At 38.7% G+C, this 20,208-nt stretch overlaps 1 protein-coding gene across 38 annotated transcripts in view; it reads right to left on the reverse strand.

Annotated features, from left to right (window-relative positions):
• Positions 1–20,208, reverse strand: part of DST (dystonin) — a 293,719-nt gene that overhangs the window by 146,039 nt on the left and 127,472 nt on the right. For all 38 annotated transcript variants that reach the window (XM_048936442.1, XM_048936449.1, XM_048936436.1 and 35 more), the window contains one exon: positions 12,473–12,639. In XM_048936442.1, coding sequence (XP_048792399.1) covers positions 12,473–12,639 — 167 coding nt within the window. The remainder of the gene's footprint in view (positions 1–12,472; positions 12,640–20,208) is intronic.

Below are 20,208 nucleotides of genomic sequence, written 5' to 3' on the forward strand. Positions count from 1 at the left end.
TGCCAAAGGAAGTGCACACTGCACAGGGCCTGGGGCCTCCTCTCTCTGCAGGGCACCCTTTCTCCTTTCGGAATAACTTTCAGAATATACTTTCAGAATAACTTTCAGAATATCCTTTCAGAGGAATACATTGCAAAACCACAGGAACAAGGAGCATGTCTCAGTGAAGAAAAAAAAAAAGAAAAAAAAATTATTTTATTATTCTTATTCTTAGCCCTAGAAAATACATCCAGAAAAATGACTTGTGGAATCAAAAAATGCCATATTGTTCACTTTGTTTTGAGAAGGTTTTCTCATGATTATAAATACCAAAAATTGCTTTTCTACTAGAAGCCTGCATGGACCTGCCCACCAACTCAACCCAAAGGAATCTGTAATTCAGCATGCTCACAGGGATTCCTTGTGCTGCGCTCACTGCCGACCATCCTGCTCTATGGATCAAGGGAGCTCTGTGTTACTGAGCATGGGCTGTGCACTGTGAATGCAGCTCTTTGGAGCTGTATTCTGAAGCCTCAGAAATATTTTCCAGTGTCCTCAATATTTCATTTCTCAGGTGAATTCTGAAATACTACTAACTGCTTAAATTGCAGCTAGGATGATTATCCTTCTGATACAATTTAATTAGTTGGCTTAAAGTGGTAAATATCAGATTTTAAAGCATCATCCATCAAGGCAAACATTTTCATTTTTAAGGCTAAAGAAATGAAAGGTTTGTAGATGATTGTTACTTATCATTTATTGTAAGTGCATCTTATATTAATTTCATAGTACTGTTAAGTGGTTTTCTACACAGTCAAGAACCAACAAAATCCATTTCAAGTATAAGTTGATGGCTCTACCTTCTGTCTTAATATTGTGAATCATCTTACAGCAGTGGGCTGGGTCCTTGCCATCAAAAATCACACATAAACATCCCAAACACAAGGAGAGCAGGAACATTCCATGCAAAAGAGATGCTTCTGCTATGGCCACACCTCAGCCAAGGCGCTTGGCTTCTACACAGTGAGTCATTAATCACCTAACTGATAAAATGATTAGAGTCTGTATTCCAGGTCTTAGAGTAGGTGTTAGAAATTAGACATAATTTGTATTGGAAGAGAGGAAAAAAGATCTGATTAATAAAATTTCAAGTAGGAAACGGACAGAATCATGAACAATTCAAGAAAACATTTAAATACACAGCATCACAAGGAGAAGTGAACAATATCTGCATAGCAATATAAAGAAACCAAAGATCATGTTTGGATTTATTTGTTGTTGCCTTTTTTTTTTTTTTTTTTAATGAAAGAGCCCTCATGTAAGTTTCCTATTCTGCAAATACTCCTTGAAATTTGTAACGCATAAAAAGGTTGGGCACACATAGATTTCTCCATAGCCAAAACCTAATATCTAGTGAATAGTAAAATAGTTCAAGGTCCAAACTGGAAAACATAGTATTTGTCCATTAAAACAAAAAGTCAGATATAAGTCAGATCTGATGTTTCATGAAAACAGCAGGAAAAGATAATTAATGGAACTTTTCTGTTACCAATCAATGATGAAAAAACAACATCCTTCTCTTCACTGCTCCCCAATGACAACTGCCCAAGTTACAGTAATGTTTATTAAACCAAATTTATATATATATATATATATCTGAGTAACATACTTCATCAAAATGCTGTTAATCAGTTCAAGAAGGTTACTAACAATCCTAAAGTTCTTTTTACAAACCGTCTAAACTGTTTAATCTTCACTTCTCTGTTTTAATCAAAACTTTTGATGGTGTCTGAGTAATACCCAAAATTAAAAGATATTTCACTCTTGGCTTATTGAACACAGAAATTAATACAGCGAGTTTCAAGCAGAAGTGACAGAGAAAACATGACTGAAGATGCAGAGTGAAGTGTACGTGTCCCTGTATTTACTTACCTTCTCTATTGCTGTAATTAGGAAATGCCTATAAAATATAAATGAACTCTTTGCTTTGCTGTTCACAGACAACTGAAAAGGACACATGTCGGTAAAAGCTGTGCTACTTTCAGGATGGAAACTATGAAAACTATTCAAATTCCATGCCATAACCATTAAAAAAACATCTTAAGAACAGAGGGACTCCTGAATCAGATAGGATTCACCATATATTTCAAAACACAGCAACACTATACACCACCTGTCCTGGAGATTTTGACTCACAGCAGAAAGATTGCAGACAATGGAATCAGAGATAAGCAATGTCTGTGTAAAACAACTATAAATTTTAGCTCACCTTCTCTTGGCACACCTCCTGTTACTTTCCCAGGAACTCTGCAGATGAGCCTATATGCTAAGTTTTATCTTTTAACCTATTCCTTAGGTTAGCTAGAATATAGAACATAAACATCTACGGATGATAGTCTCTAAACTAAGAACCAGCTGCATCTGTCCTTCAGAGGAAACAGTCCAAGGACACTTAATCTACAGTTACAACTGTTAAATGAAGCTGTCCAGAAAGGAAGGCTTGTGCAAAATAATGTGCAGCTATGTTTTAGCTTCATTAGTCAGCCCTGAACATTCATGGTATAAATAATTACAGACTATAACTCCTATGGGGATAGGTTTTGCTTAGTTTAAAGTTCAACAGATTCACTCAGAAAGAGCAAGATTGGAGGACATCCAGCTTTTATACTTCCCTCAGAGACCACAAGGTCTCCCTTACATGTGTATCCAGATCTACAAGAGACAAGGACTGATACTCAGCTCCAGAACCAGACAGCTAGATTTAATTGTCTATACTCAATTGTCCACATGCATTTTGCTGTAGTCAGTAGTCAACACACCCAATACAACCTATCCAGCAAGCTCTCCAGAACCGGAGTGCTAATTCAAAGGGATAGTTTAGATAATTGCTCATCTCTCATGAAATGTTACTCCTCACTAAACATGTATGTTTTGAGACTAACATATCTCAAAAATATGAGAAATAAAAACATGGCTATGCATTTTAAACACATAGGTAAGCTCTTAGGAACTCGATAATGATTAGTGAAGACTTGTCTAGTACTTCTTGAAGACTTTCTCGTTCATCTAACACAAAATGAAGTAAAAAAGCTACTATGTCATCTCAAGTGCGAGACCAAAACATAACTGTTCAACAATAAATATCAACTGCATCTTCAACTGACACAGGGCAAGGTGACAAAAAAATCACCCCACAGGATGAAACCACTGAGACAAGCTGAGCAGCGTTACCACCTCAGTTAGGCAACATTTGAGAATTCAGGTAAAAAGGCAAATGATATTCTAACCAACAACACCCATGATAGAAGTTTTCCCATAACTATGATAAACCAAACGGTGTGCTCTTTGTGTAGAGGTCTGCATAGTGTTTGCTCAACTATTCAACAATTTTCTTTTGTTAAGGTCACCATTCAATAACGCTCTGTGCTGATGTATTTCACATCATCATTGTGACTTGCACACATATTTTCTTGTCATCTCTTGTGTCAGTGGAACAGGAATGCTTGTAGTATTCAGTGTTTCATGCACCTCCACAGATGTCATTCAATGCCTCTCCAGAGATGAACAATCATGTCTTTTTATTCCCTCAAGAGTTGAAAAACTGTCAAGTGCCCTGGACTGCTCCTCCCTAGTTTGTGTATCTTTTCCTTGATTTTTGCTGTAAGTTTTCAGACATGAAGAATCATTCTGAAAAATATATTTCTATTATACAATATATAATATTATATAATATATTTCTATTGACATGACCTGCAAGTACTGTAACAAGGGCATGCTACAGACACATTTCTGGAGTATTCCTCAGATATCTCAGTATGCACTATAAAGATTTCCAATAGAAAAATAATGTTTTAGCTGCACTAAAATTAAGGGCTTTTGAGGCGTATTTTTCCTTATTTATTTATTTAGCCCCTAAACATATATAATGGCTAATTAGATTATTCCTTCTATTGTGCGTGAGTTTCAAAAACCAGACTGAATCCTCATGCCCCACCTTTGTTAGCACAGCAAAACCTTACCTGTGACTTGTCATAGAAATTGATTTAGATAAAGACACAAATGAAGCATTGTAAGATCCAAGTCCTACTAGTTAATTGTGGAGTCCAGCTTTAGCAAAAAGCTAACAAAACCTAATAACAACTTGGCAGGAGGTTTTGTGACAAAGATTTCAACCTTGCTATTTGCATGAATGATACCAGAAGGGATCTCATTCCATCCTTTCACTAGCTTTAAAACCAGATTTTACATTGTCTTTGTAATATGAGATAACATCATTTTAGAAACAGTAATGCTATACAAGTTTGCCAATTCTTTTCCCTATGATTAAATTTAAATAGGAAAAGGCTCATATTCATTAACCTCAACCCACACTTTGTGTTCTGCAGAAAGAACCATAAATCACATACTTTTCCTTGGAATGTCTGAATATCAAAAAGTCAATGAAGAAATCCAACTAAATGATTTTTCTGCTCTGCTTGGTGAGAAAACTCCTTCCAAGTCCAGGCAGTCACTGCTGGAACGCCCTAGCTTGCCAGTGGGATTCATGTTATCAGCGGAGAAGGGGGGGGGGGGGGGGGGGGGGTTAACATAAGGAGATCAAAACCAGATTTCCTAAAGGCTCCTTGTGCCACCCTGCCTTGGAAACAAGCGTTCCTTCACGTATCACAGATGTGCCAAATGCATTGCCAGAAGACCAAGACCTCTCCCTGTTTATCTTATTTATCTACCTAACCACATACCACCCCATCAGTGCTCAGACACGAGGCACTTTTGGACAAAGGTTTCTGACACCCTAGGGTGTTCTGGTCTTTACTGATGATCTAAGAGCAGGAGACACGTGAAACTTGTGTGAAAAGATGGCCTTTCAATCCAAACCTTTTTTTTTCTTTTTTTTTTTTTCCCAATTTACTTCCATTTCGCCAAAATAAGAGAAAACCTCTGATTTCATCCCAGTATGACTTTTTTTCTTATCAGTTACTGCAAAAAAAGAAAACTGTTATCTTTCATTCAGCTGCTACTTTGCAGTAGGATCCAGCACAACATATAGGAGGATCATTTTAAGTCCAGATCTGAAAATAACCATTTCAAATGTCTGGAAGCTTCCCATCTGGTACCCACAAAGGCTAAGCAAAACATCACAAGACATTAAAATTATAAGCCAGCCTCCAGTACTATTTTAATACAGCCTGTACCAAAAGACATTTTTCAGGGTGCCTCCAACTACACTGTAGCTGAGGTTACTCGACATTTCTAAAATCAAAAGATATTTGCATTCTCAGGCAAATCACATTACACAAATGTCTGTTTGTCAGTATTTTTAATTATCCTAAACACTGTTTATATTTTCCCAAATTGCTACATCCTAATGGCAAATTAGTTTCTTTTACATAACAAAAACCCTTGAAAACAGTAACATACACATTTTTGAGCAATGATAGAGAGGAGAACACAACCAAACTGACTTTTTTTTTTTTTTTTGTTAAGGCTGGGTAATAATAAATTACAAGTTACAAAACAGCAAGCCAAAACTAGCAGATGCAACTAATCTCTTTATTTAAAACATATCCCCTAGCATTTTAAGGTTTTCTTTTGCATTCATTCATTCCCCACAGGGCTGAACATGTTACTGTAAATTGAGGTAGCCCTGTCCCTCCCCTTAAGGAATGTATTCATGTCAGTACCTGATCGCCTGCAACATGTTTTAACATCAAAGGGAGGCCATAAACACTGCCATCCAGGAGCTCAGCATTCACTCATCTATATGTACATGTCATGCTGTCCTGCACAAGGCTGAAACAGCTCTGAGTAATGAATGTCTCCCTAATATCTAATCTAAATCTCTCCATTTCTAATTTAAAGCCATTCCTCCTTCTCCTATTACTATCAGACCATGTAAAAGGTCAGTCTACCTCCTGTTTAAAAGCTCCTTTTAAGTACTAGAAGGCAGTAATTAGGTCTCCCCAGAGCCTTCTCTTCTCCAGGGTGAAGACCAACTCCCTCAGTCTGCCTTCATAAGAAAGGTGCTGCAGCACTGATCCTAAGATGGACCCCTGAAGGACACCACTCATCACTGGCCTCCAGCTAGACACAGATCCATTGAACAGAACCTTCTGGCTTGCAGCCTTCCTGCTAATTCCTTATCCGCTCTATAGTGTCCCTTCAAATCCCTCTCTCTAAAATTTAGAGATAAGGATGCTGTGTGGGATCATGTCAAAGGCCTTACAGAAGTCCAGATAGACATCATCAGTCACTCTCCTTGGTCTACTGATGCCACTACTCCATCACAGAAGGCCACCATACTGGTAAACAAAATCTGCCCTTGGTGATGCCATGCTGGCTGTCTCAGATCACCTCCTCATCTTGCATGTGCCTTAACACAGCTTCCAGGAGGGTATGCTCCATGATCTTCCCAGACACAGATATGAAGCTCACGAGCCTGTAGCTCCCGAGTCCTCCTTTCTTCTTTTCTTACAAATGGGAGGGACATTTCCCTTTTTTGGTCACAAAAAGGGTCACTTCACTTGACAATTACAACATTTGAGAGAGTGGCTTAGCAACCACACTGACCAGTTCCTTCAGGATCTGGGATGCATGCTATCTGGCCCCATACACGTTTTTCTTTTAACACAGACACTGTTATTTTAACTTCTGCTCAAAATGCATCTCTTTGAACTATTTATTATCACTTTCTCTCTCGGAACATTTCTAATATTTTGCTTTCCTGTTATGTAGTGCTCAAATTTGTACAGTGCAGTACTCACATGGTCTCAGCAAGCTTTTGTATAGAATTACATGAAATGACCTCACTTATTTTCTTGTCTGAAGCCCCTCATGTGTGTACTACTGTCCAATTTGTTCATCAAATTGCTGCCTGCCCTAATCACTGAGTTTTAATCACTTAGTTTATTCACACCTTTTTTCCTAAACATTGCCTCTTTGTTTCATATGGTTGTTGAAACTCACCTAGGAGTGGAAGTTCAGACATAACTGGACAGGCACTTACATCATAAAGAAGACTGGATCAAGTGCCCGTGACTCTTTAATTGCTGGTCATTTCTGTAGCATGACCCTGGCTGTGCCAATGTGTATCCTCACATGCAATATGTCGGCACAAGCCATGCTGCTCCACGTTACACCAAGTCAGACAGAACAGCCTGAACCCACTGAAACAAACTCAATACCTGAGACTAGTATTTAAAAACATGAAAACAAAATATAGAAAGGAGTGCACACTTCTTATCAAATACCGTGTGTGTCTGATGTTAAATATTCTCTTACTACCTCTGTACTACACTGTGACTGAAATTATTATGGGTAGTATGGTTGGGTGTGTTTTCTGAGTGCTGGTAGCCACCACTGTTAACAAAGTGTATATAGGTGCCACGAAAGCATATGACTTATGTAATTCTGCTATTACTTTTGCTGTTTATTAACTTATTTTTCTTTTAGAGACTTCTTAACTGAAATTGTCTGCATTTCTTGTGCAGCTCAGGTATGTTTGAGGTTGAAAAAAAAAGAACAAGCGGCTTATTACTTTGATGTCACTCTTGGTAATTTTTCATTAGGAAGTCCTTTGTTTTAAAACAAATGTGTCTTTGAAGTGTAATGTAGATCTGTAATTAAGATTATTAGCTCGCTCCAACCTGGTATACAACTCTTAATGAAATAGGAGTAGCATTCATTATCTGTAGATATCAACTGTTTCTATACATTTTATCAACAAGACACAGTTCTACTAAATGAGCATTTCTTCTTCCTGGGAGAAAAGCACATACATAAGAAAATGGAAACACAAATCAAGCACATTCACCTGAAGTACAGTCTACTGTCTAGAGATGCAACACTAAGACCCAGGCATGCATGTGGCAATATCTCTGGGAAAACCTGGGCATTATGAGCTGATTAAAGTCAGTCTCCAACTTTGAAGTCTGGCTTACAGGTTTTTGCTATGTATGATATCATGTCATGAAAGAAACAACATGTACTTTTTAAACTGCCTGAAGTCACATTTCTTCCAACACAACACACTGAAGCAAATAACATGTCTTAAGTGAAATATTAAGCTGGGCTTATGTGTAACCCTTCATAATGGACTTGATCATACATTCAAAGAATGATGTGGAGTTCAATAACAGTCTGAAAACTGATATATTTAAATAAAAGTGTGTCATTAACAAGCATCATAAAGTCCAGTAATAAAACTGACTTTTAAAGTTGATAGTTAGATTTGTTCTGTCCGTATAAAAACAAATATTCACACGGAATAACTATGAAAAGCAAAATTGAGGGCCTTAGCAGAGCTCTCAGAGCCAGCTCTTGAAGCTGGCATGGAGCCCAATTAATTTCCCAGGCATTTAATTGCAAAATCACAGAATCACCAACGTTGGGAAAGACCTTTAAGATCATCCAGTCCAACCATCACCTGTCACCAATACTACTCACTAAACCATGTCCCTCAACACAAAATCCAAATGTAACGTAAATGTTCTGTAATCACTCACAGAATGTTTTAAAATTGAGGTTTTACATACTCTTCAGAAGTTCAGAAGAGCAATCTTCCATCTTACCCTATAAGCACATTCTGCTGGAACTTTCTGAAAACATGAGCAACCTTCTTACACAAATCACATATTAGTTATATTACAGACCAAATATCTCACATAAAAACATTTTTCCCCTCATTTCTGTCATTCATATCATTATTTTCTTATTACTTAAAGAAGATTGCAAACTCACTGGAAACTCATGCATACGTTCATTTATAATTATAGTCTGATATTCCAATACCCTGTTGTCTAGAGCTAGACAGTGACATCTCCTAGCCACTTGGAGGATCATACTGGACCCACATAGTTCATGCTCTGAACAGCACATCCAGGAAAGACATCGGCCATGGTGTCAGGGCTGTGAGCACAACTTTGTGTTCAAAAATATGTTTGAATGTGGTACTGGGGGCATGGTTTAGTGGGGAAATATTGATGGTAGGTGGATGGTTGTACCGGATTATCTTGGAGGTCTTTTCCAACTTTGGTGATTCAGTGACTCTGTGACTGGCTGGCAGCTGTATTCCTGCTGAGGAGCCCTATCCCTGTTTATTCATTCAGTTCTTGCAGTAAGCTGGCATTCCTCCTGGCCCAGGGTGGGGCAGCTGTGTGGTATTTTCATAAAGCAAAGGCATCTCTGATGAGCACAGCATACCTGGCACAGGAGGAGTTGCCACGTTGCACTGTGACTGGCACACGTGCTCCTCAGAGCACTCCACACCCACAGGCATGCTCTGAGGTGGCCACACCACATCCACACCACCGTCTGGGCCAGAAAATCACAGCACAGATAAGGATAGAAGGGAGCTCAAAAGGTCATCCTGTCCAAACCTCCTGTGCCCAAGCAGGTTACCCAGAACAAGGTGCAGCTTTTGGACATCTCCAAGTAGGAGACTCTACAGCCTCTAGGCAACCTGTACCAATGCTCAGCCACTCCACAGCACAGAAGTGTTTCCTGATGGTCAGACAGCACCTCTTGTTTCAGTCTGTGCCTACTGCCACTTGTCACTGGGCACCACTGAAAAGAGCCTAGCTGTGTTCTCTGCACCCTCCCTTCAGCTATTTGTAGACATTGATAAGATGCCCCTGAGCCTCCTCTAAGCTGAACAGTCCCAGATCTCTCACCCTTTCCTCACAGGAGAGTTGCTTTAGCCTCTTAATCACTTTTGTGACCTTTCATACATCTCTCTCAAGTATGCCCATGTCTCTCTTGCACAGGGAAGCCCAGCACTGTGGCCTCACCAGTACTGCGTAAAGGGGAGAAATCGCCTCTCTTAACTTGCTGGCAATGCTGCCTAAAGCAGACCAGGACACCATTAGCCTTCATCGCTGCAAGGCCTGCTGCTGGCTCACATTCAAGATGGTGTCCACCAGGACTCCTGGGTCATTTTCTGCCAGACTGCTTTCCAGCTGCACAGTCCGCAGCACATGCTGGTGTCTGGAGCTTCTCTGCCCTGGAGCATGCCAGCCAGCAGCATTTGCAGACACACAGCCTAACTTCTGAGAACACCTGTGCTCTGCAGAATGGAGTCTGGGAGCTACTAAAACAGAAAACTGAGCATATGGAGAGCCATGGCCAGAAATATGTGCATTCTGTTAGTATTTAACCTACTTACCAATATGAGCATAAGCTAAGTTTATTTTTGTTCTCTGGAATAAAACACTGTAGTTAAAAATATCAGGCAACTGTTTGGAAAGACCGTTCCAATCTTGTGAGCAATAGCTGGAAATTATTATCTCTATTTAAATGGCACAAAATTGAAAAAAAAAAAAACCAAACATAGAAGCTCAATGAAATCAGTGGAAGAATTTCATTGATTTCATCAGTGAGGTGACGGAGCTCAAGAACTATGACCTCTCAAAGCAAAAAAACATCAGATAAAGACTTTAAACATGTATGTTTACAGGAACAGGATGAGCTAAATGGAAACAGGCATAGAAGCACATAAAAGGGGAACTCTGCACTTACTCAGGAGACAGTGAACCTCAGCCACTGAATTATCTGCTTTATGCAAAGCACTCATGTCATAGGTGGATAAACAGGCATAGGAAACATGCCTGTTTCCTAGCTAAAAAGCCATGAATGAAACTGTCAGAGCACTGCCAAAAACAGCACTTTAACAGAGCAACTGCAGGTAGTTAGTAATACCCCAGAACATTAACAATTGCACAGCCAGAGGACAGAAGTCTAGTTTTTAACTGATCTGTACAACAACTACAAGTTGCTAAGATGTAAGGACCATGCTGTTCACCAAAAGAAGCCCTGGCACAAGCCTCTGAAAAAGATCTAAGAAATATTTTGTATTATTGTATCTTGTATGCTCTTTTCTTTTTTTTTTTCCTCCCTCTCCCTTTGTGTCTTTCAAACGGTTCATTTTTTTCAAATTCTCATCTGTGCTGTTTTAATTTTTTTAGCTGTTCTGTCCTGAAGTAAAAAACCAACAACAAAACAGCCCAGCCCTTTGCCAGTTATTTCCCTTTGCCTTGCCAACCTTACTAAAGAAGACTTTCTTGTTGGCATGCACCTCCTCCCTCATTGGCTATCCAGTACAGAAGCATTAGTCAGAAAAACAATTCATTGATTCAGATGCAACTTCATGTTGCCTTAAAGTTATGAACTGTCACAGCTATCTTCTCTGGGACTCAGATTATCTTTCATGCTTACGGCCTTTCTATGCACTGCTTGGGGAGCTGAACGTATCTGCCTGACTCATTTGCCTCCCATTTCACTTCACTGTTCTAGTCCCTGTACTGCATGCATGCTTGCTTCTTCCTAGATTTCTTTCTGTGATAAGTGGTTTCACAAGAGGAAATCCCCCCAAAAACAGATGATCTGCATAGAAAGGGACAAATCTGATGTGCCTTATTTCGGACTCTCCTTCAGTATTATACCAAGAAAATCACATACCTTCAAACTTCCTCATGATATACCTCAAAGCATACCACATAAACTCTTCACTCGTGCTGTAATATAATCTAGAATTTGCAAGCCTTGTAAGTGAGAGACAAGTCAGTTCATACTAATTAGCCCAATGGCAAGACTCTCCTCTCTGTGTAGTTCCATAAAAAACAAACCTACAAACCTCCATGTTCAAAACAGGAGCAATAAAATACAGAGAGACATCAAACAATAGGCAAGGTTGAGCAAAGTGCTGATCTTAAATCTTGTTCTTCTGCTGAGCTCTGATGCCAAAGTCAATTTTATCAAGAGACCCCTGTTCTTAATTACAATCTAGAATTAGACTAGATCTCATCAGTAGACATCTTCAAGTGGATTTTAAGTAAGTAAATCTAGTGTATCCTGAAGTCATCAATGGCTTTATCAGTGCTAAGCTGTGTGGTCACAAAAACATAGAGAGAGCAAGAACAGTACCATCCTAATTCTGGGAACGCTCAAGTGAACTGGTCTCATTTTCCATGAGAATGCCCTGTGGTTTTCCATAAGGCACAGAGTACATCTCTGCTCCAAGCAGAGGAACTGCAGAAGTTCTCAGTTCCAGACAATCAGTGAAGTCAAACAGCGAAGAATGTGGGGAATTAGGCATATCTCAGGTAATGCAGTAGTTGAGGGACATAATCAGCAGTGCAGATTTGGACTGCAGATTTAGAGAGCACAGTTTAGCTCTGACTTGACCCTTCCTGTACACTGATGTATGACCAAAGGGAATGTGAAGAAGACAGGGAACTAGAACTTCAGGTGCACTCTTCTCAACAGCTTGGAGGTGACCCTTGAAGGATGCGCAGGTTTCATGGGGTCTCTCCTCTGAGGAGTGAGGGACACAAAAGGCCTAATAAGGCATCTTATGTCTCCAAGAAGCAAAGGACTGCCCAGAAAGAGCTAGTGTCATCTCTACAGCTGCAGTGCTATTTATAGGCAAGATAACCACAGAGTCTCTCCACGTAGATTACAATGCCGTAATTGATATTTCTCAAGAGAATAGAGCACTTACCTGTATTTATGAATGATGGCATTAAATAATCTTCCATCTCGCCAGCAGGTAGTGAAATTTTCACAACGGATTCCAGCATAACCCTCAGTTGTCTGCTGTGACCACAGGAGCAATCTCTCTTTAGCAGACATGTCCTCTGACTCTCCAGTAACATGGATATCAGATATCTAAAATACAATGAATATAAGTATTACAACAGATCAAACACTAAAAAGCATTTAAAATGTTCCAGAAAAACACCCTTCAGTAGCGAAGGTTTTTCTTTCTTTAGCAACTGCATATATGAATGATTATTCACACACCAAATTATTTCATGTTGCATCTCTACAAATTCTTGTTGTCTTCGTATGAAACATAAAATTTATAGCACAATTTGCTTCAGCCTATTCTCAACCTCAGTTTAAGGGGACAATATAATACTCTTACATAATGAGAAATATTCAAATATGTTTATGCTGATTAATTTTAATTATGCTAATTTGAAAATTAATCAACTTTTATTTATCATACCTACTTTATGTAGATATTATATAACTAAATATAAAATAAAATGTGTTACAGGCAGATATTCCATCTGTATAATATCCATATTTGTATTAAACTTCATTTAGTATTTATTTAATTAGTTCCTCAAAACAGGTTAAATTATAACCTATTCTTTTCTGGAATTCATTGATGACACAGTCATTTATAGTGAAAAATGATGAGAATGATTTTAGGAAAACATTTTCTATGAAGCATTTTAAGAATAATTGAAAGCTGAAAGATCATAATTGAAAATTCTATCCCACGTTTGGAGCATTTCATTTTGTATTTTCTTCTATTATTCTCTGTGTCAGAGAAAGCAAGAAAGATGGCAAACACTGGGAATTTTGCATACAAATACTGCTTTCTAGTGGATGGTCATAACAATGTCTCCTGGCCTTGAAATTTCTGAATTCAGACATTATCTTCTGTCTGATGCCTTCCTGGGGGAATTCAGACAGACCAGGCTGGAAATTATGGCTTCTTTCTCTCATTAAAGCCACACAAAACACAGTCAGGAACAAAGAGATGCAGCTTTCTTCCTAGTGCTACTCTGTTAACTCCTAACTGGAGGTGGGGGGAAGCACTGGGAAGTGGGGGACAAAAGGAAGAGCGTATCAAGGCAATGAAACTACTGAACTTCAACCAATTTTCATAATTATAGGGGACGATGGGCATTTACAGCCATCTATCAAATTGTAAATAAGTTTAAAGGGATCAAATTCAATTATTTTCTATCCAAGCAGACATAAAATTACAGGTTGTGAAACCAGTTTTCAGATACTTATCAAATGGCATCATATCTGCTGGCTATAGGTAAGGGAAGGATACCACTACTGGAAAGCAAAACCATTGAACTATTAGACTAGCCCATCAATAACCTCCAAACAACCAATAGCATTTTTGCTTCCTCATGTCTGCATCAAACATTTTAAAGAAAAAATCACAGGAAAAAATTTTTTTTGTTTTTTTAAAATACTGAAAATAAACACTTGCAGCTATTTCTAATTGTTTAGAAATATCTAGGGGCACAAGTCCTGCACAAAATATTTACACAAGAAAATATAGGATGTATGAGTTTTACATATGAAAAAACAGGGAATTCAAGGTGGCAAAAGATCAACTTAAAATCTCTCGAAATTTTCTTGTAAAGATCTATGCAATTTGTCTGAAACATAAAGACCCCTTCTACTGGTTACCTTTGTTCTTTGGTATTTCAAAGCAAGAAAGCAAACTAAATATTTTTTCAGTAGCTTTAGTTTCTATTCATGACAGAACAACCAGACTACAGTATAAATTAAGTCAACCATTTACTACTTATCCGGCCAACGCTTCTGAATAAGATGACATCATCTGGAAGTGCCAGATGTCCAGTTTAAAAAAATAAAAATAAAAAAACCCCAACCAACAACACTATTTTTCCTGCAATTCTGAGAAAATCCTCTGTGTATAATCCTTAAGTGTCACATTTTTAATATATTCTAACATAAGCAATCAAACAGTGTAATCTGCTAATGGCCATTTCTTAGAGCTAGGTTCAAACCTTCAGCCTCCTTCACGGTTAATTGGACTGTGCTGGCTGTGTGCATTTCAAACTGCAGAGTGCAAACACAGCATATTTGAGTGCACAGATTCTTCCAGCAGAATATGATTTTGGAAATGAAGGCAATTTCTGAAGGTCATGTTTGTATCTGATGTTACATGCAAACATTTGTAACTATGGACACAAGGAAAACACTTCTGAAACTGACCACTAAGCAACTTTTCAGTGCAAGTTCTGGATGGCTGAAACAGGTATTTAGTTTGTCCTAAGATGAGCAGGGCTTTAATCAAAAATTCTCTGAGCACCACTCCCAGCCCTGGCTGGTCAGCTGAAGAAACTGAAGTTGTTTTCTATTCACAATGGTAGCCCCTTTAAATACAGGTTGAGGAATGCCAATGTAAGCATGAGACCTGTAACAACCTGAGCATTCCTGTCCCTTAATTAAGGTATTTCAGAATCTGAGCCTAAGATTTCAGACTTCATCATAAACACTGGATTCACATTTAAAAAATATAAAAATACAAATGAGAGAAATGGCGAGTCAAAGAGCTGTATTTTCTCATACTTACAAACATGAGCTGTAATTTGCAGGACATCCTATTAACTTGGAAGTACTTAACAAGTAAAATACTACCCCCAGAAAATAAGACGCCAGAGAAACAGCAGATCTTACCAAAAACATGTCATTATACATACTACTAACCATGCATTAACTTCAGTATTTATAATATCAATTTCTTAGAAAAACTAGAATTGAAAATAGGTAAGGACAAACAAATCTTTTACTGTTGAAATTTATTCTTCAAAACAAATTAGTCTATGCAAACATTTATTTGGATATCCCACAGACCTATCAAACCAACCCCACTGTAATCTTTAGTGGACCCCACTCGTTCCTTGAGCGTGGAACAAATCGTTGAGTTCACACCAACTTGAGCAGTTGTTTACTCTTCAAATTATATCATAAAGCCTTCAAATTACAAGTTATACAAGAAAAAACGACAGAGCTAATTCTGTAGCCAGCTCTAATATCTCAAGATCACTCTTAAATGGCACTGAATACTCTATTTCATGCTTCTTACTGGGAGAACTAGTGTTTATAGTTGTGTCTATACATACACTCCACATAATTCAATATACAAAATCAAAAGATCAAAGAACCTCAAGCTCAGAAGTTGCTGATCTCAGTAATGTCCTTCTGAAACCAAAGAACAAACTAGTATACACTATAAGGAGTCTTTCTCTGATTCCATCCTATGCCAAATGTTTTGAAGCAAGTCTAAACTGGATATAATTGACTTAAATATACAAAAGTAGAGAATGGGATACAGATGTACAAAATGCAGATTTACGATGTATTATGAATGAAATGTATTCTGATGTCTGCTAGCTCAAAAAGAGAAATGTCTGAAAAAATAAAAAAATAAAAAACACATTAATTATCAACATTTTGAAATGCTTATTTTAACAGAAACATTCCTGACTATTGAACAAAACAGAAGTATTTATTTTCCATTTAAGTAGCTAAGTAGTTAGTTATGTGCTGTGTTTCAATAAGATTGTTTGACAGCATGCTGAGGGAAGTAGAGTTATACGAATGGAATTTGAACTTGCATGTGATCACAAGAACTCATCTCCCTTGACGTTACAGTTGGACTTTGTGAATTTCCATTTGGCCATAAACGTAAAAGGCTCCTATTCAGCTCTTTTAAAGCTCAAAGGGGCTGTGTGACCAGCTTTGGACAACACCCTTTAAAACTTCTGGAAGAGTTGGAGAATTCCAGAAGAGAAAAACAAAAAAGACAAAGACCTAAAAATGCATGACTTCTCAGGAAAGACTGAAAAATTGTGTTTATTTAGTCTGAAGTATGGAAAACTTACTGGAAATGTGACAACAGCCTTCAAATATGCAAAATACTGTTTTAAATCAGTAATAAATCAACTGCATTGGGAATGGGAAAAGAACTAACGAGCTTTAAATGAGTATATGGAACTCCTGACAAAGCTCAAACATAAGCTGGAAATGTATAGGTAGTGGAAATAGGGACATGCTACATGGGATGAATACAGGGACATTGTCAGAGAAAAATGTGATGAGGAAGGCCAAGGCCCATATGGAATTAAATCTGGCTAGAGATGTCAAGGACAAAAACAGCTTTTCAAACACATAAATAATGAATGAAAAACTAGTTAAAAAATTAACTCTGTTACTGAATAGGGCAGGAACCCTGTTGACAGAGGATACACAGAAAGCAGAGATACTAAATGCTTTCCTTGCCTCAGTCTTCACCACCATGGCCAGTCCTCAGGAGTCCCTGACCTAGGAGATTCAGCAGAAAATCTGGAGAAAGGAGGCACTTTCCCTGGTTGAGGAGGACTGTGTTAGAAATCATCCACACAAATCTGACATTCACAAGCCCATGGGCCTTGATGGGATGCACTAATGAGTGCTGAGAGAGCTGGTGGACATCACTAAGCCATTCTCAATCATCTTTGAAAGGTCATGGCAATCAGAAGAGGTGCCTGTGGACTGGAAGAAAGTAGAAGTCACCCCAGTCTTCAAAAAGGTCAAGAAAGAGGATCTAGGGAACTATAGGCCAGTCAGCCTCATCTCAAATACTTGGAAAGGTGATGAAATGGACCATTCACCTTTGTCTTATTGCTATCCACGCCTGTTTACGAGAGTGGATAGTGGTAGGACAAGGGGGAATGGTTTTAGACACAGGGAAGGTTTAGATTAGACATTAGGAGGAAGTTTTTCACTTAGAGGGGTGGTGACGCACTGGAACAGGTTGCCCAAAGAGGTTGTGGATGTCCCATCCCTGGAGGCATTCAAGATCAGGCTGGATGTGGCTCAGGGCAGCGTAGTCTAATGGTTGACTATCCTACACATAGCGGGGGGGTTGAAACTTGATCACAGAATCATAGAATCACCAAGGTTGGAAAAGACCTACATCATCATCCAGTCCAACCATCCACTTATCACCAATAGTACTCACTAAACCATGTCCCTCAACACTAAATCTAAACATTCCTTGACCACCTCCAGAGTCGGTGACTCCACCACCTCCCTGGGCAGCCCATTCCAGTGCTTGACCACTCTTTCAGAGGAGTAGTATTTCCCAACGTCCAGCCTAAATCCCCGCTGGTGCAGCTTGAAGCCATTCTCTTCTATCACCAGTTACATGAGAGAAGAAGCTGACCCCCAGCTCACAACAACGTCCCTTCAGGTAGTTACATAGAGCAGTAAGGTCTCCCCTGAGCCTCCTCTTCTCCAGACTGAACAGTACAGCTCCTTCAGCCACTTTTCATAAGGCCTGTGCTCCAGACCCCTCACCAGCTTTGTGGCCCTTCTCTGATGATCATTGTGGTCCTTTTCAGCCCACACCATTCTATGATTATATGATCGGCTCCTTCTGAAGGCCATCTTACATGGAAGATAAGAAAGGGATCATTAGTCAGCATGGATACACCATCCTCATCCAAAGCGTACGCTTAACCAATCTGATTGCCTTCAGTGATGGAACAATTGGCTGAATGGATGAAGGAAGAGCAGTGAATGTTGTCTACCAGGACTTCAGCAAGGGCTTTGACACTATCTTCCACAATATCCTCATAGCTCAAGAAGTGTGCATTGGAAAAGTGGATGGTGAGGTAGATTAACAACAGTCTGAATAGCGGGTCTCAGTGTGTTGAGTTGCACAGCCAATTGGGAGGACTATAGTTAGCAGTGTCCCCGGGGTCAGTACCGGGTCCAGTATTGTTTAACTTATTCCTCATTATTTGGATGAAGGGACTTGCAAGGAACTCTCAGCAAGTTTGCTGATGATTCAAAGTGGGAGTAAAAGCTGATACTCTACAGCTACTTGCTGCCATTCAGAAGGATTTCAACTGGCTAGATAGATGTGCAAAGTGGAACCTCTTGAAATTCAACAAAGGCATTTGCAGTGTTCTGCATCTGAAGAGGAATAACCCCATGCACCAGGACAGGTTGGAGGCTGATCTGCTAAAAAGGAGCTCTGCAGAGCAGGACCTGAGCGTCCCTGTGGAAAACAGGTTGGATGTGAGCCAGCAGTGCCCTTGAAGTCAAGAAGGCCAGTGTTATCCAGGGGTGCATTAGAAAGAGTTCGGCCAGTAGAGGTAGGTGATTGTCTCCCTTCACTCAGCTTGGTGAGGCCTCATCTGGACTGCTGGGTCAAGTTAGAGTTATAAATATATTATAAATTTTCTCCAATTACCAGCATTAAAAAAGTAGGATTGCATCTGCTTTGTGTTTTATGAGAAAGCAAGCAATGCTAATAAAGCAGAATTCATGACTTGGTCTGCAGATCATGTTCCTGAAGAACAACTTACAACTCTCCCTCCCCTAGCTGTGCTACATGAATAAATAACACAAGATTATAAGATAGCAGACATAGTTGGAAAGTATCTTGTTATCTTACAACTATTTGAAGTTATATCTGAAATAATAAACAGATGACTTCTTAGCAAGAAGTATTCTACTGAATGAGCTGGTTATACAAATAACTTTTTTCATTAAAAAGCGAAGCATATTGCTTCTAACGTGATTTAAATACATATTTGGTTTTGGTGTTTGAGCTTAATTTGTTTCTTTTTGCAGGTTATTATTAATTCTGCAAATAAATTTACAGTATTTTAGACACTATGTAGATGGTAAAAAGTCATCTGAGGAGCTTATGGCCGGGGCAACATTTGAGGTGTGTAAGTAGATGAATAATTCTGTTTCTATATTAGTTTAGCCATACTTTTTCTGGAATAAAATCATATCCATGAACCACTAGTGAAAATACCACAGATTAAACTTCAATAATAACGGTCGAAACTGTGGTATAGAGAAGTCATTGGCTTCTACATAAGTTCACAACCATCAAAAACTAGTGGTAAAATCAGCTAGTAGCTACCTTTTGATGATACTTACTGAAAATTACTTCTCATTTCAACACAATGGCAGTATCCTCCATAGAGAAGCCAAGTCTAGGGACTTGATTTTCTATTTTACCTGCAATTTGCTAAAACATCATTGAGTGTTGCTGTAGGAAGCCTGTTTCAGTCTTGAGTCACAGCTTCTTGACCTTAGTGCTGCCATCTGCTCGAGGAGAGCCTTAAGCCAGAACAGTATCAGAATACACTTTGTTCATGGAAATCAACCTCCAGAATCAAGAAAAAGGGCTGTAGAAATGAGGCCAAGGCAAACATTTTCCTCAGTGATTGTTAAGAATGAAAATAATATTCCAGTAATTTGAGTTTTGCAAATGGGAAAACAGAGTCAGTGTAATAGAACATATCTCATCACAAAATATTTGTGTCACGTGCATAAGAAAAGAAATATTAATGTGTCATAGAAAGAGACTCAAAGGACACATTCATTATCCTGTAGTCATTGCCATGCTATTTCAGAGGATAAAATGTTGTACTCCTGTTACAGTGCAAATTAGCTGTCTATACCCATCACTTTCCTCTGGTGTATGTCTCTTTGTATACAAAGCCAAGAACCTTCAGCTTCATCTTCAGCACCGTATGAGCTGAAAATACATTACAGATTGACTAAGGTGACATGGTGAATGGATGCCACTGATCTCTGTAATTATAAAAACAGAATGGTAAAAAATGAGATTTTTAACTGCAAATCTTGTATACCAGTTCAGCC

This window comes from Lagopus muta, chromosome 2 (genome assembly GCF_023343835.1).
Source record: "Lagopus muta isolate bLagMut1 chromosome 2, bLagMut1 primary, whole genome shotgun sequence".
Classification (NCBI taxonomy): Eukaryota; Metazoa; Chordata; class Aves; order Galliformes; family Phasianidae; genus Lagopus; species Lagopus muta.